Below are 25,171 nucleotides of genomic sequence, written 5' to 3'. Positions count from 1 at the left end.
ACCAGGAAATCGTAGGGTTCCTTTTATCAATTATCTGGTGTTTTAAGAGAGATCATTTGGGATTCTGAATGAACTGGATAGTTACTACACGCATTGTTCTACTTTAAATATGGGGACACATTGGTGCCTAGGTGGCTCACTTGGTCTCAGGTCACGATCTCAGAGTTCACAAGTTTGAGCCCCACTTTGGGCTCTGTGCTGGCAGCTTGGAGCCTGGAGTCTGCTTCAGATTCTGTGTCTCTCTGTCTCTCAAAAATAAATGAACATAAAAACTTTTTTTAAATATGGGGACACATGGCAAGGAGAAATTTGCAAGCACAAATTTTCCCAACAGGGATCTTACGCATTGTTTGCCCTTCCCAAAATTCCAGTACTCTTTCTACTGGAGGCTAAACAGCAGAAAGTCACTTAAAGGTGGGCCCAAGGGTTTCACAAGGGTCACCATGACCCAGAAGGATGAGGGGGGCTTCTTAGGTCACATAGACTCAGAGATATAATTCAGGGAATTGCAAAGGCCTCATCCAGTCTGTTTAGGTCTCTCAGCAAAGCCCCAGTGTCGGGCCATTGGATTGGGAAGGAGCAAATGAATGAATGCGTGAAATGAATGAAAGTTGAAGTTTGGCTGCTTGTGCCTCGTTGTACCTCTATGAGTCTGCATCCCTGTACACTGGTCTGAACCCTGGGAAGAGAAAGAGGTGGTCTAGGCAGGCTGCATGGGTGGAGAATGAACAAGCCCATTAAGTCACCTGTCAGTGATTCCCACTGGGCGTAGGGTTATGCGACAGCAGGAAAACATACGTGGTCATTGCCCTTCTGCCAGTCCTAGGTCTGTTTCTGAAACTTTGCTCCTCCGGGATGTGGAGCCGGCAAGCTTGTGTGGGGTGGGACTGCTTTCACCCCTGGATCATGTCCTCATTCTGTGGTTATGTGGTTTTTGATTGAGATTGTCTGAGACTTAAAAGGAACCCCTGAAGCATGCTGGAGAGAATAATAAAGAAGAACATATTGTATATGGTGCGGTTTGGCTTTTTTCTTCCAGCTGTAAAATTTGGCCGAATGTCCAAAAAGCAGAGAGACAGCTTGTACGCAGAAGTGCAGAAACACCGGATGCAGCAGCAGCAGCGAGACCACCAACAGCAGCCCGGAGAGGCTGAGCCGCTGACTCCAACCTACAACATCTCGGCCAACGGGCTGACAGAGCTTCACGAGGACCTCAGCAACTACATTGACGGGCACACCCCTGAGGGGAGCAAGGCAGACTCTGCTGTCAGCAGCTTCTACCTGGACATACAGCCTTCCCCAGACCAGTCAGGTCTTGATATCAACGGAATCAAGCCAGAACCAATATGTGACTACACACCAGCATCAGGCTTCTTTCCCTACTGTTCTTTCACCAATGGAGAGACTTCCCCAACTGTGTCCATGGCGGAACTAGGTAATGGCCTCCATGTTTCCGTTGTGATGTATTATTCATTCCCTTCCAGATAAATGGGATATGTTGGACTTTCCCGTAATAAGTTATGGTACTTAAATGGCACTAAAAGAGAAATTCGCCTTTACCATATGGGCCACTTCAGATTTTCACGCTGCCCCTTTGCCTTTGACTATGCCCTATTTCCCATCGCATATCAAAGAAACGCACTGACCTGTCAGTATCAGAGAGGGAACAGCATCTCGGTTCAGAGATTTAAAGCGGTCTTTAAATTCCACAGAGGCTATAAACTCAGGAAACAGCCCCATTAATTTTGTTCATTATTTTCTTTAGTTCTATTCCAGGTATTTCTTTATACCTGGAGTCATAAAAATGGCAGCCCACACCCTGAACCTGGTCCATACACATGTTTTTTTGACCCTGAACCCGGTCCATACGCATGCAGAGTTGTAAGATTTGTGAATCGGTTGCTAAAATTTTAAACCTAGACAATTCTGCCTAGAAGTTCACATTTTCAGCTTCTTGTGAGAGGAAAAAAATGATCTGATTACACTGGACCAGTATCGCTGAATGACAATAAGCAGCTGGCCCCAGATAGGCCCTAACACCTTTGCGTGTTTTCCCATTTTATATCACTGCCCAGCTCCTGTTGGCATCTAGGTTTTGCAACCCTGGTGTATTCCATAAATGTTAAAGGGAAATTGGTGTTTTATTTGCCAAAATGGTTTGGTGATGATATTGGTGACAACACTGGTATATTTCATAGAAGAAGACTCACCATGCAAAACAAAACAAAATTTGTCGTTTCCTAATTCCTGTGAGACGTTGTTGCTTTTTGGGAAATGTGACCTAGCCATATTGATAACACAGACAGTGGAAGACTTGCCATTTCAAGGAAGTTGTGTTAACAACCCTCGTTATAATATGTGATCGATTTTTAGGTACAACACTGTTATTAGAGAAACTTTGATTAGAAACTTTGCAGTTCTAGAATTTGATGTGCTCCTCCCTGCGATTCTTCACACAAGGTTGCAGTCCTTTGGGATATTTCAGTTAGTTGCTGTGGAGGTGACTAAGTTAACACGAGGAGAGAATGGAGACTTCAGATGGAAAAGAACCAGCAGGTTCTGACTTGAGCACAGACATTCTTAGTTCACAGAAATAACGGTTGTGTTCTTTAGATGGTTTCTCCACCTCTGTACCCCATAAAACATTTTAAGTGAAATTTATATTTCCAGTAAAATCTTTCTCCAAATAGAACAAATTGAATGTTCTTTACGGTTTTTACACAAGCACCTCTTTATGGGTCTAAATTTAAATCCTCAAGAGCAGGGACATTTTAAGCTCGGTCTTTAACCACTGAACAGCATTAAAGGTGTATCACAGCTCTTTTGATTAACAGAGGAACCTCTGAACTAGAAGCCAAGCTGAGCAGAGGTAGGTTTGATATTTTTTTCTTGAACTAGAACAAAAACCTTCCGTTTTTGTCGTGAAATCTTGGCTGGCCGAGACTTAAGCAGGACTGTAATGAAAGCGAAATTTTCAGAAATGAATACGCATTTGATTGAAAGCTGACATGATATCATGAAAACTGACCTGGCTCACTTTCGGTGTGCTCCCACCTTATCATAAATACATTTGAATCTGGCCTGTTTGCTTGTCAAATAGTCAACTCTGGAATAAATCCATAGGGCTTAGCCAAAGCATTGCCCTTAAATATGGCCCTGGGGCTAAATGTGCACTAATACCTAAGTGGGGCCACAAATGGCCAAGCCGTTTCTCCCTGACCCCACACGTCCATGTCCTCTTCCACAGTTGTCACCTCCCTCTGCCGTCTGGGAGCCCTGTAGCCTCTTATGTTCTCCATGCTCTCCTAAATTAGGGCTTTTTCACATGTACTGTGGCCCTTTCCAGAATGACTCAAATTAGCTTATCACTAGGGTTAGTCCCAAACCTAAAACTAAACAAGAATTTGTCTGAAAAGAATATAATTGGGTTATAATTTTCTTCCCCATTTACATGTACAAAATAGTTTGAGGAGCTAAGGGTAGCATAGAAGTGGCCAAAGACTTTGCATCTCCTTCTTCATAGCTACCTGGGGTTCCCTGATAATTCCTCTGGGGCCTTAAGTCCTGCTGTCTTTTTTTTTCATTCCAGTATAGTTAACATACAACGTTATATTTGTTTCAGCTGTACAATATAGTGATTCCTGTCTTACTATCTTAACTAACATTCCTGACTTCATTGTAGGCGAAATTTTGTCATCAGATTTTAAACAGACGAAACCAACTCTACAGTTGGAGAATAAATTGTAAATTGACATATCTTAACCTCAGTTCTATCTTTCAACAATAGTATCTACAATCCATGACTTTCAGTGGAAATACATCTGCATTCCTGGCTAGGAAATTTCGCCCTTGATGTACAGTTAGTACCTGAATTATACATTGCAGATAAACAACCTACGTTCATTTAAAAAAAAAAAAAAAAAGCTAGCTGCACGTGTCACTATAATTGATAACTAAAGCCTTGTGCAGAAGAGACAATTATTGGACAAAAGCCCTAGTCAAAAAGTCAGCTCATATGGTTTATGGTCCTAGCTTTGCTATAGGTTGTACAACCCATTTTAAGTCCTATAACCTCTGCAAGCTGCAGTTTCCCTGCCTGCAGAATAGAAAGATTAAGAGCACAGACCCTGGTGCCAGATTGTGTGTGTTTGAATCGCTCGCCACTTGCCAGCTGTGATGCCTTGGAAAAGCCACTTCACTTTTGATTTCATCATCAGTAAGAGGGCAATAATACTAGCACCTGCTTCCTAGGGTTGTTATGAAGATTAAGAAAATGTGTATATTCAGAATATATGTGTCTATATATATGGGTCTAGCACATAGAGCTATATAAACATTAACTGTTATCCTTACTAATGGTGTCATTATCTATAAACTGAGGAGAAGGTGGACCAGGCAATGTCCAGAGTTCCTTCCCGCTATGAAAATCTGTGACTGAGAAGTCAGGATTTTCTGTCTGAAGTACCTAGACCTTAGCTGTGTTGAGGAAACCATTGTGGTTGAGAAGGTGAACGGATTTGCCCATCACGAAGTGGGTTGTCTGCTGAACTCACACCAGAAACCAGGTCTCCTAACCCTTCCAGAGTGTTTCTCTAAGAGACCACACTAACTTAACTTTTACTCAGTCTGACCATATTGTCCTTTGCTGAAATGGAGATTTAAAAATAGTAGTGTCTGAAATCTTAACTTGCCAAATCAACTGTGAATTGTAAGCAAAGGCAGTTGGTGAGAATGCAGGCACTGCCCTCTACTGGCTCGATGTGTACATTACGCCATTCCTTGTCAGCTCAGATAGGCAGGGAGGGGTGGGAACAATTTTGGGGATGAAGTGAAACAAGATGCTGACCATATTAACTGGAAAAGAAGCATGATCTGCAAGGGAATACTATGAGTCTCTTCCCGTTATTTACCTCATAGGGTCTTCTGGCTTCCCTGCAAACACTTTATTTTTTTCATATCTGCAAAAATCATTGGACTATTTGCACAATTATTTTCTTGTTTCTGGCTCCTCATTGTTTTTGTCTTTACTCCCCTCTTCTCTCCATAAGCTTCACTGATTCTATGACACATCATTTATCGGCTTCTCCCTCTTCTGGTCAGTGTCTCTCTGTCTCTTCACTTCAGTTTTTTTCTTTGTTTGTTTTGTTTTCATGATATTCATTTATGTTGTGTTTGTGTCTGTGTGGTTGCCAAATACAACTGTTAAGATTTATTGTGTTTCAGTCTCTAAGGAGATTCTGGTTTCAAGCTTCACTTAGGTGAACCCACTCTGCTTTCATACAAACAAGTCTGATTCTGTCTAATGAAAGCAGTAACAAATTTCCAAACAGACACTCTTACTGGGATTGCCAAGGTTTCACTCAGCACCATTTTTTTAAAGGGCTTTCCTGTTACATAATCAAGACCGTGGAAGGGAATCGCTTTTGGGTATGGTTTCATATTCATGGAATCTTGTCTGTTCTTTTAAAATACTTTCATCGTCCTTCTCTTCCATAACATTTATTACCAACCTACTGCACGCTCTTAGTCCCTCACTGTAGACTGCAGCAGCCTTCTGATGACGCCCCGGCCTCCAGCCTGTGCTCCAATCCACCAGTCACAAAACTGCTTGTTCTGTTTCCCCAGATACAGTGCTCAATGTGTCTGCTCCACCTTGAGAATTATGCGGACTCCTTCTGTGAAGCAGGTCCAACCCCACATTCCTAATATTCAAGCTTCTCCAGAATTTGGACTCTTACATACTCGTGTTTCTGTTTTGATACTATCACTTTAGCCCATCTGCCTGTCCCCTGCACATGCCATCATTTGTTCCTTCATCTGTCATTCCCTTGAATGCGAAACCGGCCCACCTCTTCGCACCACTGACCTCTGCCTGCCAAATCGTCCCTCCTCATCCTTCAGGGTCCACGTCACATGCTCCTCTCCTGCCAAGAACCATTCTCTAATTCCCCTCACGTTTCCCGTCCATGACAGTGCTTGTGATCTTTTTGTCTCTTCTGATATAATTCAACTTGATGCTGAATTGCCTAATGTCTTGACTTGTCCTTTTAGCGTGTGCATACATGTTCACCAGATTATAAGTTCCTAGAGAAATTTCTTTGGCATGTATTTCTTTTAATATCTTCAGACTGCCTATATTCCAGTATAATAAGAACAAATGTTTATGTAGCGCCATAGTAGGTGACCCTCTCTGTTTTAAGTGCTCAACTCATTTAATTCTTACAAGCTCTTTGAAATAGGTACTGTTTTTGCAAATGAGAAGACCGAAGCACAAAGACATTGAGTAACTTACCCAAGGTCATACAGCTAGTGAATGCAAGAGCTGAGTTTCAAACGCAGGCAGTCTGGTGCCAGAGTCCATCTCTTAACCACCACGTTATGTGTAACGGCATAGTGGCCCTCGGTAATGCTTGTTGTGCTAGTTGCTGGAAAAATAAAAGAAAGAAATCGTTGTTTTCACACAAACATCCCATTTCCCAATTTTTCAAGAGAAATCCTCCCGAGGTCAATGTATACAGCAGATGTGTCTTCATAAAAATGCCAAGAAGAGGCTGTGTCAGTCATTTCCTACTCTTGTCCAGGTCAATAATTGTTCACTCCCAAACAGTGTAAGGCCACAGAAGAAGGTCAAGGTCGGGAGGGTCTTTGAAGTCCCCAAGACTTATTGCTAAATATTGGCTTTGCCTGTCCTTCATCTTCATGCTCGAAAATACAGAATAGTTCCAAATTGCTCATTTAAATATGTAAAGATAATGAAAACTGGTTCAACATGTTGCTTTGTACGTATTACTTTTTAAACCACATAAGTACAGAAAACCCTGCTTATCCAAAGAAGAACTTGGCTTTTCATGTTTGTGATCTGTTTTCTCCTTAGAACACCTTGCACAGAATATATCTAAATCACATCTGGAAACTTGCCAATACTTGAGAGAAGAGCTCCAGCAGATAACGTGGCAGACTTTTCTGCAGGAGGAGATAGAGAGCTACCAAAACAAGGTATACTCTGAAGAATTTTACCCAGGATTGAGGCAACGGTGGGAAGGGTGTTTATGCTGGAGATCTGATCAAGAACACAAACAGACTAGACAATGAATGTATTTCATCAGATATCAGATGTCTGTTTAAAAATCTGTCTCCTAGAGGGGCGCCTGGGTGTCTCAGTCGGTTAAGCATCCGACTTCGGCTCAAGTCATGATCTCACCATCCCTGAGTTCGAGCCCTGCGTCAGGCTCTGTGCTGCCAGCTCAGCTTTGGATTCTGTGTCTCCCTCTCTCCCCGCCCCTCCCTCTCTCACACTCTGTCTCTCTCTCACTCTCAAAAATAAATAAACATTTAAAAAAAAATTTTTTTAATCTTTCTCCTAGAGATGATGATCTACTTGGGGCTTTGTCTTACTGAGATGCCAGTGTGTGAAATTTCTGCAATAACAAACCGATTTTGTTGTGCTATGACTTGACACATATCTCCTATCATATGTCCATGGGAGCTGGAGGAAGCAGTGTCCAAAAGCCCAAATGAATTGAGATTTGTCCTGATATCACAGTGGAAGATTTCAAGCTCTGGAAGCTGATAGAAAATAATCTCAGCCTCGTGTTTCCAGAGCACTAGAGAGTGTGTACAAAACAAGGTTTGGAAGCTATTGCCATAACTCCAGTGAACCTAGCAACGTGAGGCTGACAGCACTGCTTCTAGCCTTTTTCTTTACACACTCTGATCAACAAGCCCCCAGAATGGAAGGGCAGGGCTGGAGAAAGGGAAGTTTCAGTTATCCATTCTGGCGTGGGAAAGGGAAATGCTGTGGTTTTTCCTAATAATTATAGAAAGGTAGGGCTAGGAATGATGATAGAGATTATCCAGGCTAATCCTCCCCTGCATTTTACAAATGAGGAAACTAACAACGCTTGGCATATGGTGGGGGATTGAGAATATCAGGACTAGACCGTGACTCCTGGCTTCTAATGCAGTGTTTCCTTCACCCCCATCATATTGGTGGAAACAGTCTTAAACTAAGGTGGGGGGAACACATGAGCAGTGTAACAGATCCAGGGTATAGATACCCTGTAACTAAAGAGTGGTATGTAAAAGCAGGTAAACAGGAAAGGTTGAAGAACGGCAACACATCAGTTTGTTTGCCTTTGAGATAGCGGCCAACCAGTGTTACAAAGGGAAACCAGAAAGCAGTAAGAAACAGCAAGGCTTATGAAATGGGATTCAGAGTCAGAGATGCTGGGATTTGAATCCCAGCTCCAACACCTCCAGCTGTGAAACCTCTGTGAGCATTCATGTCCATTTATGGGAAACAGAAAAATGTTCGTGGGGAAATGAAACAAGACAAAGGTGTCATAAAGCATCTAGCTCAAAGCAGGTGCACAGTAAATGTAATTGACTCCCCTTTTCCTTCCCTTCGCCCAGTAAAGTGGTGTTAACTTCCCCAAGGTAAAATGATTGCTCAGAAGAAGATCCTACTGGGGCACCTGGGTGGCTCAGTCGGTTAAGTGTCTGTCTCTTGATTTCAGCTCAGGTCATGATCTCACGGTTTGTGAGTTCAAGCCCTGCATTGGGCTCTGCACTGATGGTGCAGAGCCTGCTTGGGATCTGTCTCCCTTTCTCTGCCCCTCCCCTGCTTGTGCTCTGTCTCTCTCAAAATAAATAAATAAACTTACAAAATAATAATAAAAAAAAGAAGATCCTACTTTGCTTCTCTCCGAGGCCCAAAGGTAAAGCAGTGGCATGTGTTGCTTTCCTGCCTCGTGTTTTCACCTGCTCATAACACCTTCCTCCCGTCCCTTTGCCACCAAGATGGTAAAAGAGGAACTGGAGGAGACGAGAGGGGCTTGGAAGCAGTCGTTAGAACCCAGACGTTCATTTTTAATCCTCTGGCTTTTTTTTTTTTTAATTTTTTTTTTTTAACGTTTATTTATTTTTGAGACAGAGAGAGACAGAGCATGAACTGGGGAGGGTCAGAGAGAGGGAGACACAGAATCCGAAACAGGCTCCAGGCTCTGAGCTGTCAGCACAGAGCCCGACGGGGGGCTTGAACTCACGGACCGCAAGATCATGACCTGAGCTGAAGTCGGACGCTTAACCGACTGAGCCACCCAGGCGCCCCCCTCTAGCTTTTTTTAATCCGTTTCCAAAGAAGGATTTTACAAAATACGAACAGTTAAAACGAGTGTGTCAAGGATGTGGGTGACCGTGTATGTCAATGTGCTTCGCTTCTCAACAGCAGCGGGAGGTGATGTGGCAATTGTGTGCCATCAAAATCACGGAGGCTATACAGTATGTGGTGGAGTTTGCCAAACGCATTGATGGATTTATGGAACTGTGTCAAAATGATCAAATTGTGCTTCTCAAAGCAGGTATGTGCTTTCTGCAAGTGAATTTTGAGATCTCCTCCTAACCTGCTTTCACCCGCTTATTAAAGAAATGCTTGGTAAGGAAGGTGTCGGGAACAGTTTTCCTCCAACGATAATAGCTCGGGCTTCTCTTAGCAGAAACTGAGTCCTTGTTAAAGGGTTTTGAGCTCTCTGCGGGAAACACTGCCTCCATTTTGCTTCTCCTCTGAATGAAACAATTAATTTGAAGGACACCTGGGTTCCCCCATCTTACCATCACCTGTGTGTTTCGTTTCTCCCACTCCAGACTCTCGGGAGCGAACAGTAAGTTGTTAGGAAGGTTATTTGTGGCACTCAGAGGTACGCCCCTGGTTTTTTGGTTTGTTTTAATAAATAAGAATCAGTATGTTTTCCCGGCAACTCTGAGACTCTGTATTGCAAGACAGAAGAATGCCAGAGAAGTAATTTGTAACTCCATCTGTCTTCAGGAATACAGGCCTTCATTAGCTTCAGCACACATCTTTAATTCCACTCGTGAACTTTGCCCCTTTAAACAGACAGCTGATGTGACAGGGAGCCGTTTGCCAAATACTGCCCCTGCTGCACTGAATCGCAAAGGGGGCTCTACGTTCGTGCCTCCAAGCTAGATGAGTCTTCACCACGATAGAATAATCGACACCATTTCTGCCTTCGCTTAGGTTCTCTAGAGGTGGTGTTTATCAGAATGTGCCGTGCCTTCGACTCTCAGAACAACACCGTGTACTTTGATGGGAAATATGCTAGCCCCGATGTCTTCAAATCCTTGGGTAAGGAAACCTGGCTGCTCTGTCTTTAAACCGGGGCCATAGGAAAATGTGGGAACCCCGCCAAAGAGCTTTTGCATGGAATGGAGGCTGTTATTTGGAAACAAAAATGAAAGGATTTTATACTTCTGTTACTTTATAGTCACTGCAGAAAATGCACACATGTCTGTCTTACATTTAAAGGGTTAGCGTTTCATTTCATCTAGGTGGAAATCGAAGAAATTTATATTGTCTAACTTTCCAGTTCCCTTCTGGATTTTAAGAACCAGATTTTCAAAGGATACATTATTCACGTAAATGAGAGGATGTGATTTGATACATAAAATCAAGCAAATAGCTAAATGTCTGCCCTTTCCGTACTTCTCCAATAACAACGATTAATAAGAATGAAATGCAGATATCATAGAAACAAAGTATTGCTAGGTGAAACTGTGACATGTACTATAAAAATTAATTAGTTTAGATTTCTATAATTTAAAGTGGGATGTAATCATTAAGAATGAAACGCTATCCAAGATAATGTTGTTAAATGATTTTAAAAACAGTTAAATGATAGAAGGTCTATGTACTTTATAAGGCCCATTGCCATTTAAATATGTATACATAATATGCAAAACTGAAAGAGTAGACACCAAACTTAACCAATCTCTTGAGGATGGGTTATTATTTTATGGGACTTTCACATTTTATGTTTTCAATTCTATAATAGCTATAATGATTTTTACCACCATAATATGTCATTTGTTACCATTTTTAAGGGTGCTTTAGATCAAATACAATACAAAACAAAAAGTCAGTGAATGTAATGTTTCAGTTAGATTGTGCCCATTCGAGTCTACTGATTAAGATAGTGGGTTCTGGGGGTGCCTGGGTGGCTCAGTCACTTAAGTGTCTGACTTCAGCTCAGGTCATGACCTCACTGTTCATGGGTTCGAGCCCTACATTGGACTCTGTTCTGACAGCTCAGAGCCTGGAGCCTGCTTCAGATTCTGTGTCTCCCTCTCTCTCTGCCCCTCTTCCTGCTTGCAGTCCGTCTCTCTTTCACTCTCTCTCAAAAATAAATAAAACTTTTTAAAAAATTAAAAGAAAAAAAGATCACGGGTTCTGAAGTTGGGCCGCCTGACTTTGAACTTCAGGCTGTTACTTCCTACCTGTATAACCTAAAGTGCATAATTCTTCTAAGTCTGTTTCCTCACCTCTAACATGGGGATAATAATCATAATACCTCTCTCACAGAGCTGTTGTAAAGCAGTAAGATACCTTTTAGAGTGGTGCTTAATGACGTAGTAACCTTGCAACAAAAGTCCACTGTCATTATTTTGGATGATGATGATGGTGTTGATAGTGATGATGGCTAAACAAATTTTTCTTTTGAGATTTCAAACTGTTAAACTGTAGAAATGTTATTACTGTCCCCGTGGATCTTGAACTACTACATCCTTCTTCATCTTATTCTATGTTTTTCTCCTAGGATAATAACCAAAATCCTAAACTGTCTTTAACTTTGGCAGGTTGTGAAGACTTTATTAGCTTTGTATTTGAATTTGGAAAGAGTTTATGTTCTATGCACCTGACCGAAGATGAAATTGCATTATTTTCTGCATTTGTACTAATGTCAGCAGGTAAGAACCAAATGACAATGAAATGTCAGGTAAAGAATTCTTACAAGGTCCATAACCTTTAATGGCTGTAGAATATTGAGGTGCCTACAAAGAAAGGTTGCCACCCTTATTAAATCTAATCTTAAGTTTTTTTCAAATAACAACCCCCGACACACACACATGCACATGTATGTGTGTTTAAGACTTCGTGCCATTCTGAGAAAATCTTAAGAAATGAGAATTGACCTGAAATCATTATTACACTGTATGTTAACTAACTTGGATTTAAATAAACTTTAAAAAAATTTTTTAAATGGAAGCGAAAATAATATAAAAAGCCAAGGGGGGGGGGGCAAAACATAAAAGACTCTTAAATGTAGAGCATGTAGGGTTGCTGGAGGGGTTGTGGGTAGGGGGAAGGGCTAAATTGGCAAGAGGCATTAAGGAGGACACTCCTTGGGATGAGCACCGGGTATTATATGTAGGGAATGAACCACTGGATTCTACTCCTGAAATCATTATTGTACTATATGCTAACTAACTTGGATATAAATTTTTTAAAAATTAAAAATATTTTAAAATCAAATTTAAAGAAAGAACTAAAAAAAAATTTTTTTAATGCGAATTGAATAAAACCCAGTCCATAATTAACCTCCTGATAACACAAGAAATGCTCTGGGAGAGAAGGGCTGCCCTTCTTAACACAAATCTTCAAGATAACATGGTTTTTAAAGCATCCTACTTTTTCTTAAGATTCTTTTGGATGTCACCCACAAGTTGATCTGAATTTATCTGTGTTTTCAACTAGTAGTGCCTCTTGGGGATAATCTGCTTTGCAAATTTACTATCTTCTGTTTGGAATTCTTATACCTAAAGACTACACATTAACAACCCTTCAGTTGTTTGGAATTCTCTTGACAATTTTAGTTGCCTTGGATTCTAAGGCAGTTTTCTTATTTACCAGAAAGGCAAGCATAATTGCTATGAGTATTTTATCCAGAAATGTAATTATTAGAAAGATTTGAGCATCGGGGCACCTGGGTGGCTGTCAGTTGAGTGTCCGACATTGGCTCAGGTCATGATCTCATAGTCTGTGAGTTTGAGCCCCACGTCAGGCTCTGTGCTGACGGCCCGGAGCCTGGAGCCTGCTTCAGACTCTGTGTCTCCCTCTCTCTCTGCCCCTCCCCTGCTCGTGCTGTGTCTCTCTCTCTCTCTCAAAAATAAGTAAACATTAAAAAAAATTTTTAGAAAGATTTGAGCATCTGTGATGGTTTCGTTTGCCCTTGTGTGAATATGGCCTTCAATTTAAATGGCTATTCTTTTGGAAGGAGAGGACTCTCCCTTCATTTAAGTACCAGTAAAAATGGAAAGCTTTACCACTCAGTTTTATAGCTATCATAGATCAGTTTTCCATTGTTCTAGGAGCAAATTTTGAACAAGGAGTAAAACTGGCCTGTTGTTCTCTAACTCAGCACTGTGGTATAGTTGTGTCCAAGAGTCAGGAGGAATTGGGGTGTCCCGAGACCATGGAGGAGAAATACTAAGAAGTATCATTTTTCATGTGTAGATCGCTCATGGCTGCAGGAGAAGGTAAAGATTGAAAAACTGCAACAGAAAATTCAGTTAGCTCTTCAACATGTCCTGCAGAAGAATCACCGAGAAGATGGAATCCTAACAAAGGTAAGAGTAAAAGATGGTCTGGCTGCCATAGCCTGAATCATCCCTTGCCATAGATCTCGCTGCCAGCCACCTTTGGAAGTCATCTTACCAGACCCCAAAAGTATCTATAAGCAGTAGGCTACTGACAAGAAAGAAATGTCTCCATTTCAAAAAATTCCATTGGGCCAAAATTCAGGTTACGTTCTACCATCGTTGGTTATGAAGCATCCTGCAATAATAGGGCAATGGTAGAATTTTTTTTTTAAGCATTTTAATACATTCTGGAAATCCTCCTCCTATTCCATCTAAGCTGGGCATAAAGCAGAGCTAATGTTCTGCATTGACATAAATTAGAGAAAGAATCTTTGAATTTAGAAGGAGGAAGTTATAAAGGACTAAAACAAGCAGGGTAATCACATAGTCTAATATTAGTTCTATTTCCATTACATTCATTCGTAATCAACAGAAAGTGACTTGTATTTTCTTCATCAATTTCCCATTACTACCCTGTATTCCAAGCAGAAGGCTTCATTTTTGCTAATTATTACCTTTTGCAATAAAAATATAATTAGGATGTCAATTTAAAATACGTTAATATTCTTCAGTGCTAGTGCTTAGTGGTATATATTTGGTCTTAAAAAAAAAAATCAGCCCAATTCTTTCTTAGACTATTCTATGCGTTTTATTGTTCAAGAAGACTGATTTGAGAGGTTTGGGTTTTTCTTCCTGCTTTCTCTTCTTTTCTACCAATAGCTAAGTTCATACAGAGAGGGGAGGTTGGGGGTTAATTGCTGTTTTGTGTTTATTTTGCACCTGTTCAACGAGAGATTGAGGCAGGAATAGGAAATAGAAGAAGAGGTCTCTAGACTCGTACTTTCTTCTCCAACTTTTTGCCCCAAGGCAAGGGTACCGTCAGGTTCTTTTATCATAGAGGGCACCGAACATGTGGACAAGATCCACGATCCGTGGAACATGCTTCTTAGAGAGGATTATTCTGGTCAAGCTGATACATAGTGTGTATGGTGGTTTAGAGTTTTAAAAAAACGTGGTTTCAAGCTGTTACTATCTTCAGCTGGTAAATGGCTGATGCTGGGACTTCCGTCCAGGCCTTCTGACTCTTCTTTTTTTTTTTTTTTTTTTTTTTATTTTACTCAGGGCCTTTTGCTCAGACCCAGAATTGCTTTGTTACAGGCAAAGGGCTTTCCCAGAAGAAACTTGCTGTCACTGGAGTTGGCTAGTACTAGTCCTGCCTAAAATACGTGGGGGATGCCATCATCTCTAGTTGCAGTGACCTCACCTGCCCCTGACTACCTCCTTGTCCTCTTCTCTGTCACCAGATGTCTTCTTTCTCCACAGTGGCAGAGGGCAGGGTTGAGGACAGTAGAGCAGAAACCATGTTGGAATAGGAGGAGGAGGTGAGAGGCTTGGGTTCTCATCTCAACTCTGCCACTCTTGCTCGTGAACATCTTTTCGGGTTGTTATATTATTTGTCTTCAGAATTGTATTTCATGTATACTTGATACGCTACAATGTACCTAAAATGTGTTTTTACCAGTCTTCCTTATTGAAGAAGACGTAAGTCGCTTCAAGTGAGTTTCACTGTTATAAACAACATTGTAAAGATCATCCAGGTTCTCTGATTTGTGATGCTCATGTCTGTTCTCTCCTCACAACATGTCCTTTCTTCCACTTGCAGTTAATATGCAAGGTGTCTACGTTAAGAGCCTTATGTGGACGACATACAGAAAAGCTAATGGCATTTAAAGCAATATACCCAGACATTGTGCGACTTCATTTTCCTCCATTATACAAGGAGTTGTTCACTTCAGAATTTGAGCCAGCAATGCAAATCGATGGGTAAATGTATCACCTAAGCACTTCTAGAATGTCTGAAGTACAAACATGAAAAACAACAACAACAACAAATTAACCAAGACACTTTATATGGCCCTGCACAGACCTGGAGCGCCAACACACTGCACATCTTTTGGTGATCGGGGTCAGGCAAAGGAGGGGAAACAATGAAAACAAATAAAAGTTGAACTTGTTTTTCTCATGCATATGATTTCCATTATGCCTACAGATATGGACCCTTTTTCTGTCTCAACTTCTCAATCATTGACCTCTGTTTACAACTGAAGGAGGGTACTAAAGTCGGAGGATTTCCTTTTCTTGTAGCTCACTGCCCACAGACTTTCTGCAGAGTCACCAATCTGTCGGTAACAACAGAGAGTCCAGCAATAATCGGTGACTGGTGTGCATAGCGGAGGTTGCGGCATTATTTTGCACAACTTGCTCTTTGTTTCATGAAGGAAGTTTTTATTTTTCCACCGATTATTGCCAGTCAGCAGGATGGCATGAAAAGGGTCCATAGCACTAGCAACAATAGCATTATAATATATTACAGGGTAAATGGGCATGAAGACTATATATAGCTAAAAGAGATATTGTTTATATATTGTTTTAATTAATATAAAATGTAGTTACTGGTGTAGCTTTTCCTGTTGAATTGATAAGGCACTTTCATTTTGCACCTTTTTCTTTAAATTAAATGCTAGCGTGTTCACTGTCGTGTCGCATGTGCACCAGAAACACAAGTTTAACTGAGAAGGCTTGGAAGGTACGTCAGGAGGTATTTATGCTGCTGTTTACAAATTACTTTTAAAAGACTGGCTGGTCATATCTAGAAATCACGATGTGGATTATTATTATTTTTTTTTTACACGTGAATTCGGAATTAGAACTCTACCTAAATTATACTTTGCTTCGTGGTAAGTTTAAGGATAGATGTGTTTATGCTTCATACAAAGTTGAATGATTGATTGGTGCTATGGACTTACACCATCATGCACATTATTTTTAAAAAAGCTTTTTTAAATGCCACCTCATGGAGGCAGGGGAGAGAGGGGAGGCTTATTTTACACAATTCTATAGTTATATGGAGTCCATCTCAACTTGGAACTCTTAATGCTTTGAGAACAAATCAGTAACCCAAATATTTATTGGAATTCAGCTTTTATTATAAGAAGGACCCAAAGATTATATCTGGAGCAAATATACACTCCCCATGTGAGGACATGAAGCATTTACTTTGTGAATGATTATGTTCTTGGTATAATCTAGGAACCCTAAGAGGATATCTCAGAGTAAACTAGTTCTAGACTAGCTGCCTCTAGATGCTATAATTCTAGAATATTGCTCTCCATAGCTCACAGACCCTGGATAGAGGGGCGAGAGAGGCATGCAATGCAGAACCAGTTTCTCTTACTTAAATATGAAATATTTTAAGCACTCAAAGTGAAGTTGATGTTAAGCTGCAAACATTTACTCTTGTATTTATCTTCACTAGAAAACTGTGGACTGTAATTTATTTTATTAAATATTTAGAAGATTGTTTGGCTTTTGTGTTCAGGTGAGAAATATTGAATGTTCTTGTTTAATTTCATGTTTTGGGGGTTTTTTTATTTTAATAATTCCCAGGGGGGGAAGGGAAAATGAACAGTCTGATATACAGGTGTGCATATTTGAAAAATAAGTGCCCTTTGGAAATGTAGGCATTTAGAAGATGATTTTAGTCACCCTGGGGGTAGGATTCAAACTTGTGGTCTGACCTCAAAGACCACGTTTGTACAGAAAAGGAAATATCTTCCCATAGCATAAAGGTGGGAGTGTCCAGGCAGCCCTTTATAGCAGAGAAAGTGTCTCTACCACCCGGGTCCCTCCTGAATCCTGATGTCACGTGGATAACAGCATGGGCTTCCCAGAGCCCGATACTCTGGCTTTAACTCCACTGATTGTCTGACTTGTTTCCTGAGGGATTTGGAGAAGAGGAAGGGATTATTCACACAAAAGTGTGTATGAAGCCTAAATAACATCTTAAATTTTTTTTTCAAAAATATAGTAAGGGTTTAACCATAAATAGAAGACGAAAGTAATATTTACTTAAATTTCTTACAAGTATATAAAACTTTATGTGAGTGTTTATACAGAGAGGTTAACTATCAGCATATAGTATTTATATTTGGGCAAGAAGGGTTAAATCAAAATTTTAATTTAAATAAGCATAGTTCCTGTGAGGATCAATAGTATTTATACTCTGAAAAGAGTACCACGTTTAGTTCAGTTATTTATTTGTCCATCTTTCTTCCTATTATTTCTCTTGTGGGGGAAAACGGTATGGTATTGTTTTTTGGGGTGGTTTTTTTTGGTTTGTTTTTTTGTTTTTTGTCATTCTGATTCACTAAATTTGGGGGTGGTTTGATTAAAGTATATTAACTTCTTTTTAACCAAAGCTTTCTGAATATGACCAGCCTCAGGTGCTAGTGCATTAAAGAGCAACTAAACCTAATTCCAGTGTCCACTTGTGAAATGAAAAGAGCTAATTGAACTTCTCTAAGGGTGAGAGAGAGCATAATGTTGAGCTTAAAAGAAATTCCTTTTCCCAGAAGGGATTTTGCATGTACCAAATGCAAAAAAAAAAAAAAAAAAAAAAAAAAAAAAAAAATGCTTAATCTCAATAGTAGTCCCACCATGGTGACATTGCTTTTAGAGTAAACCAAGATACATTGACATGATGCTGCTACCAGATCTTTCTGAAAGAAAAGCAAGGTGAGGATTTTAAGAGCAAAGTACATTGACAGTGTAGGGACAGAGCAGGAGAGGTGTGCTCGGTGAACAGAGGGAACAACTATTATTTGGATAAAAGTTGGGATCTGAAGTTAAACAATAAATTCAGTTTTAAAAAGTGAAGTTCAGAAAAGGATGTGAAAAACTTTGCATTTTTATTTTCTTTCTTACTATAGAAACACCTGTGTGATGACACAAAATACTTGGTGATACAGAACAATTATTCTTAAGAGTGCTTATAAACTAAAGTTTCCTAAACTAAAATATCCAGTAGTCTTTGAAAGATTGGAATCACATCATTGTTATCCCAGCTGCTATGTCTTGTATACAGTTTTTCATATAAGGTACGTAAGGCTTTCGTACAAAGCCCGAATACCTTTGGTTACAATGGTGTCAAATGATTGCATTATACTCTGGAGAACCTGGCCTTGGTCACAATGAAAACAAAAGTGCAGATGAAAGTGCTTTTTTGGACAGTTTGCAAATTGTGTTAAAGCTATGGATTTTTTTTTTTTAAGTGTTCGGCATCCTAATTTGCGTTAAAGCTATGGATTTAAAAAAAAAAAAAAGTCTTCAGCATCCTAATTCACCCTTCCTAATTTAAGGAAAATATGACTTATGGCACTGCTTCTAAGTTTGGTTGTTCTTTATAGTGTGGATACCCGGATCTCTGTGAGCGTATGGGGGTGGGCTGAGGGCCAGGGAGGAGGGAGTATGTGTGGGTGGGTGTGTATGCAGGTGTGGGTGTGGTTTTCGTGTGTATGATGTGCGTGTGTCGGACCGCTTCTAGGCTACTAAGTGTCAATGGAAAAGAAAATGTATTCAAAATACTTAAATCAAAACTAGAAGATGGGGGAAAAATGACTTATTCTATACAAAGCCTTGTCTGGACCACTTTAGAGAGACTTCTATTTTTTTAACCCTTCTATAAATATTTGATGGCACTTGAAATATTCCTGCAATAAAATGTGATTTGTGTAAAGAAAAAAAAAGATTTTGTAATGTGAAACAAAGAAAGAAAGTAATGTAATTTTCTAAAAAAAAAAATACAAACAAACAAACTTTGTATTATTTTCTTGATGGAATTTGTCTATCTGTCTTTGGGAAACTTTTTATTTCATTGAATGTGCCATAGTAGAAATACGTGTTTTTAGTTTTAGACTAAGGAATAGCTGTTTGTGTTCCGACATTCCAAAATGCAAAACAACCTAGTGGAATCTTGAATGAAAAGGTTTAAGTAGGATGTAAGCTTCTCTCATTGTTGCTTTTTTGCACATGTTCTCCATTCCTCTCTAGTGCAATATGTACATAGAGCACTTGCGGGTGTACCTTGATCCCTCAGGGAAAAAATACATATTTGTACAGTTTTGGTTTGTTTTGGGTTTTTTTTTTTTTTGGTTGGTTTGTTTTGTTTTGTTTTGTTTTCGGGTTGTTTTTTTTGTTTTGTTTTGGTATGGTTTGGTTTTTTTTGCCTTTTGTTTTTGGCTAAGGAATGTCGATTGAATCACTTGTTATTGTTGAGGGGCAGCCAGATAATAATCCTAAAGCCACTGTTTTCAAACATTGATTGTTTAAATCACGTGTCCTTCCAGTGCTATTATTTTAAGGTAATAATAATAAAAAAAGTTATTTTCTGACAGTTCTTTGTGCTGATTGGTGGAAAAAAAAAGGGTAAATAAGCACCTTATGATTGACTTAACTGTGAATGACAATCCATCTTGATATCAACAATAGAAACCCTATCACTTTGGAGTTGGGGTTAAGAGTCAGAAACAATGTGCTCAGGGATCTCCTAAAACTCTTCAAACAGGGTGGCCAGTACTACTGGGACAAATTGTGTTTTTTATTATTAATAATAGTGATAATAATGCTATCCCTCAAGGCACAAGTGAACTGTGTAGGACTGCGTGTGCGTGCGTGTAAACTCTTCACTATCGTCTTGTTTTGTTGAGTTCAAAATGTATGTGTTCTTCAGTCTTGTGTGGTTAAAAACATGGAATAACTTCCAAAGCACTACTTCACAAGATACATTAATAGGCAATATACCAACAGGGAGTATCACTTCAAGTGCATTTCCACATACTCCATTTACCTTTCTCTAATAATTAAACCATCCATGATAAATATATTCATAGCATTATATATTAGGAACTATTTCAAATTCTACATGGTGTGCAAAAAATTGTTGAAACCACTCATGAGATGAGAGGCTGCTTATTGGTGCAGTGAAACAGCTGAAAGTTTGAACAAGTCTTTTCAAATGCTAGCAAATAACTTATTTTAATTGTGTTCTCCAGAAGCAAACCAAAAAATCCCTCTATGTAACACCATTCTTTTACTTCCACATTTATAGTTTTCATCCGTTGGATTAATACAAGAGCTAATGTTTAAAGACAATATAACAGCACCACAAGCCAGCTTTTAGGTTACGTTGGACATTTTTGAACTGGAGCGTCGCTCTTATGTTTCCTTGTATTACTTTTCATAAGGTCAGTGAACCTCAGTATACTGTTGGCTTTGATTCTTCCATACCTGGAATACACATTCAGAAGAAGTTTTACATATTTTCTTACTCCCATAGCAGAGTATAATTTGGGAAAACTTTCCATGTTGTTTAGATGAAAAAGAAACTTTGACCTTGTTGGTTTTGATATTAAAGACTATGGAACATGGCAGAAATCTCTGTCTCTCCCTGTCTCTCTCTCTTACTCTCTCTGCCTATATGTATGTATACACACACACATACATATAGGTGTATATTCATACACATATACATATATACATACATATGCATATATATAAACACACACAGGTTATTGACGTTTTCACATACTGTATCATGTGATTGCCACTTCTTACTTATAAAGATATGATACAACAGAACCCTATGAAAACAACTTTATACTATGGATCAGATTAACAAATGTAATTGCAATAGTAAATCTTGATCTGTTGCTAATGTCTGTAATACAAGTCTTCGTTCTATCTCTAAACACTAGTATTATTAAAGAGGTGCCACCAGATTTGATTTTTGATTAAAGAGGCCTTCCCATTATTGTTTATTCTTAAGGTATGAGAAGGCGGCAGATTTGTAAATGTCTTTACATAGCAATCGGTTTCACTTCTGGGTCTGTTGCTTGTTTGTGTGAGATCAGTTTTGTCAGGCTCTCAGAATAATTTTATAAAATAATCCAGAAGCCTGGCTTTATACCAAGGAAACATCACAGATAGAGGGATCTCCGTGTTTAACCAGACCCTCAGATCTTAGAGCAATAAATACATTCATTCAGTCATTTACTTATTTACAAATGAATGACAGAATATTCAGTCCAAATAGAGATGTTTTTTCAGCAATGCAACATAAAATGGAGTCTTGTGTTGAGAAACTGAACATGAATATTTTAAATAGATGCCTATAGAATCTGTGTTTGCTGTTTACATTTAGTGTGTTTGCCACATTTCCTTTTACTTCTTTCCTTCTAAGGACTAATGAAAGACAGCTTGCTACTAGCATTGACACACTGCACACGCCATTATGTTGTTCTCTAAGAGCAACTAAACTCTCTCCAATGTCTGTGTGTTTCCTTTTCACTCATTATGACTGTAATGTGGATGAATACCATTTCTAGGAACTTGGTTATTATTAAACAGATTGCATATGTAAATGCAGATAATTCTTGAGCAATATAGTGAATATGATTTCACACACAAAAAATCCACATGTACTGTACACATCTTCCTGAATCCGAAATTCTCTTCTTATCCACAATGGTTTGAAATCTCATATAAAACAGTGGTAAATTTTAAACGTTAGGACATTAGCTGGCTGCTTCTTTAAATGTACCTGTATTGTCTGCCTGCTCCTTTTGTGGAGATGTGTTTTTGTATTGGATGTTTGGGCCAATGGGAGGCTTCAAGCTACAACATATTTTCCCAGTTTAAATATATTTAACATATGACAAACCCCAGACAAGGCTTTTAATATGTATAAAGAACTGCAGTGTTAGGTGGTTTATTTGCAAACCGTTTTCAATGTTGTCCATTTTTATGGCACCTTTAACGATATTCTTGTTTCCAAAGTACAAAAAAAAAAATAGGTTAAATAATCTAGCCATAACTGAATGTCAAGCAATAAAACAAATGACTTTTGTGCATAGACTTAAAAAAATACAAATTTTAGACATCTGCATGTAAATGCAATCTCTTGTTTACTGCTTTCTTCAACTTGAGCAATTGATTCCTTATTTACTATTAACTTAAGAACTTGTAATGGCCTGTAAACATTTTCTCTCTTACTCTTCTTTCAAATTTACCTTTGTCCCTGCTTTTAAGTCATAATATTTAATGTTGTTCTGCACATCTCTATACAGTTAACTTTTTGGCTTTCATTCTGTATAGATAAGAAAATGTTATATTATAAACAGCCTACTCAGTGCAAATATTTATCTGTTTATCAAATCCACAATATGCTGTATAATACTGGTTTTACTATATAATCTATTTTAGACATAGCTGTTTAGAACTAGAGTGTGCTATTTTTGTGTTTTTCTGATGTGTGGTGCTAGATAAGTTACTTTTGTGAACAACAAAAAAATCCCTTTTATTCCTAGACAATACCACCTTTGGGTCTTGTTAATTTCACTGAGTATAACTATATATTTGTATATATATACATATATATATATATATATCTACCTGTTCCCACTGGCAGCTGTATCAGAGTGCTGGATTTGGGACATGCTTTTCTCTTTAAATACATAATATCATTATATAAATTATTCTAGAGTGTATTTAATTAGGATAAAATTACTTCCTTAGTATGGATATTTGACATCTATAGGGTGAATCTGTTTATAAATATGGATATATGAAAATTTATTAGCATTTACTTTATGTTTGCTACTTGGCTTTATACCGTATCTCCTGAGATGAGAAATAATTTGCCAGGCCTTCAAGATCCTAAAAAAACACTCTGGTTTAATGGAGTAATACTTTTGTTTTTTCTTACTAAGGAATTGTATTATTGGCACCTGACAGAGTTGTGTACTTAGCTCCTATTATAGATGATAGGCATTTATATAAAATATCCTTGGTGGCTTGATGGCAGAAACTTTCCCCTCCTACCTGAGCCATGGGAAGCATAGAGATGTCCACTATCATGGCAGAACATGGGCCATAAAGCAAATTTGACAAGAGATGTTCTGTTTTAATATGACCTCAACCAGTTCCATGAACTGAGTGAAAGACCTTCACTTTAAAACTCTTTCACCTGTTCTCCCAAGACCTATTGGCATTCTTACAAATCAAAGTATATCAAATATCTGACTAAGGATGTAGTTAACCTTATTAAATATTGATTAGAATTGTTCTGTAATATTACTGAATTTGTAAGATCTTTAGCAAAGATTTTTGAGCAATTTATAAATATAGAGCAAATGTTTCTGTTTACTGCACTTTTTGTAATTGAAGGTAATAAATTCTCAAGCCATGGTTATTGGCTTCCGTGCACTGCATATTTACCCACAATTCTAGACATTTTCCATTTTTATGGAAGAGTTGCTGTTACCTTAATTATAAATGCAATCATGTGGTTAATGAGAGCGAATGCTAAGAGTTAACCTTTTAAAGTGAATTGGCTACGGTTTAGGGAGAAATCTCTTTTAAATACAAATCACGTCATTCCTTATTGCTTCACGTAGAGATTGAAACCTGTTTTTGTTTTGTTTTGTTTTGTTTTGTTTTGTTTCTCAGCACCATTTAGCATCCTAAACTTCCTGAGGGTAGAGATTGTATCTCTTCGTGTCTACACAATGGCCAGCACACGTCAGCATTTGATAACTGTTAAATGACAAGTGTGCCCAAATTAAAACTTTTTCCTGGGATTTTTTTTTTTTCGGTAAATTTATAAAGTATGTCAAGCCTTATGGTTAACACTTTCTTCTACAACCAAGTAATAAAGCCACATTTAAAAAGACCACATGAAATGCTGATTCTAATTGTGTGTAGGTCTTAAGGATTAAGCACACAAATGTCACAAAACTCTGTGAGTAACAAACTCAGCCTTCTGTAAATATACATGCAAGTTTGGAAACAGTAATACTGTACCTATAAATATATGCTGTCTGTTTTGTGTACAGTATGTAAAAACTCCTTTTCTGCCACACTAAAAATGCAAGCCATTTACGGGAATCCTAAAAACAGTATTGTACTAAAACTTTGCTAATGATCTTTATTAGAGGATCATCCAACTTTTCACTTACATTGGGTTTTCTTTTCAATTCACTCTTATGGTAGTCTGCTTATTTCCAGCTGTTTGTTATTTTATTGAGTCCTCAATTTAAAAAAAAATATTTTGATTCATTTTGTAAATACAAGGTGTAAAAAAAAAAGAGAGATTTAATGTTGTCTTTTAAATACTCCGATTTTCATTCTAATATGAATGTTGTTATATTGTACTTAGAAACTGTACCTTTAATATTACATTACCTTTATTAAAAGTGCATTGAACACATCAATTTTAGATGTGCTTTATGTACTGTTATCCTATAATAAAACTTCAGCTTCTAATGGAACACTTGCCTGTTTTTCTTCTTTTTTCTTGGTTATTGAGTTGCATCAAGTTTGCTAGCTCACATTTTGTCTCCAGAAAATGGACCAGAACAACCTTGCTATTCAAAGTGCCATCCACAGATCATTCGCACTGGCATCACCTGCAACATTGACCTTACTAGAAATGCAGGATTCTAGGCACCTTCCCAGACCTACTAAGTCAGAATCTGCATTTTTACAAGATCCCCAGGTGATTGGTTTGCAAATTAAATTTGAGCAGTACTGGTCTGTAGTATAGTCCTTTTTAAAAAAATTAATTCATTTCCATTTGCTGAGGGAAAATGTATAGAAGGATCAAGCTACCCTTTGGATCAGAGAAGTCGAAGAAAGAAATTTTAACCAGTCTGTTGATTGGACACAGCTACCAGAAATGCAGCATTGAAGGATTCTCAGGCTGTTTGCTGTCTCAAAGAAGGGTGCTACGACTGATTAGTGGTATCTGCCCTGATGTATGGGAGGGGAGAAATCCTGAATGCACACCAAACTTTGTCATCTTTCCTTTAGAAATCATTACAATGGAATGTCAGAAATGATGCCA

General features: G+C 38.6%; 1 protein-coding gene across 3 annotated transcripts in view; it reads left to right on the top strand.

Annotated features, from left to right (window-relative positions):
* The window catches only part of RORA (RAR related orphan receptor A), a 711,367-nt gene extending 692,368 nt beyond the window's left edge, over window positions 1-18,999 (top strand). For all 3 annotated transcript variants that reach the window (XM_049611700.1, XM_049611701.1, XM_049611702.1), the window contains 7 exons: window positions 1,040-1,435; window positions 6,875-6,996; window positions 9,227-9,359; window positions 10,034-10,141; window positions 11,650-11,760; window positions 13,307-13,419; window positions 15,095-18,999. In XM_049611700.1, coding sequence (XP_049467657.1) covers window positions 1,040-1,435; window positions 6,875-6,996; window positions 9,227-9,359; window positions 10,034-10,141; window positions 11,650-11,760; window positions 13,307-13,419; window positions 15,095-15,259 — 1,148 coding nt within the window. In that variant the 3' untranslated portion in view covers window positions 15,260-18,999. The remainder of the gene's footprint in view (window positions 1-1,039; window positions 1,436-6,874; window positions 6,997-9,226; window positions 9,360-10,033; window positions 10,142-11,649; window positions 11,761-13,306; window positions 13,420-15,094) is intronic.
* Window positions 19,000-25,171: the final 6,172 nt, after the last annotated feature.

This window comes from Panthera uncia (genome assembly GCF_023721935.1).
Source record: "Panthera uncia isolate 11264 chromosome B3 unlocalized genomic scaffold, Puncia_PCG_1.0 HiC_scaffold_1, whole genome shotgun sequence".
Classification (NCBI taxonomy): Eukaryota; Metazoa; Chordata; class Mammalia; order Carnivora; family Felidae; genus Panthera; species Panthera uncia.
Note: the sequence above shows the minus strand (reverse complement) of the source record. Positions and strands in the feature narration are given on the sequence as shown.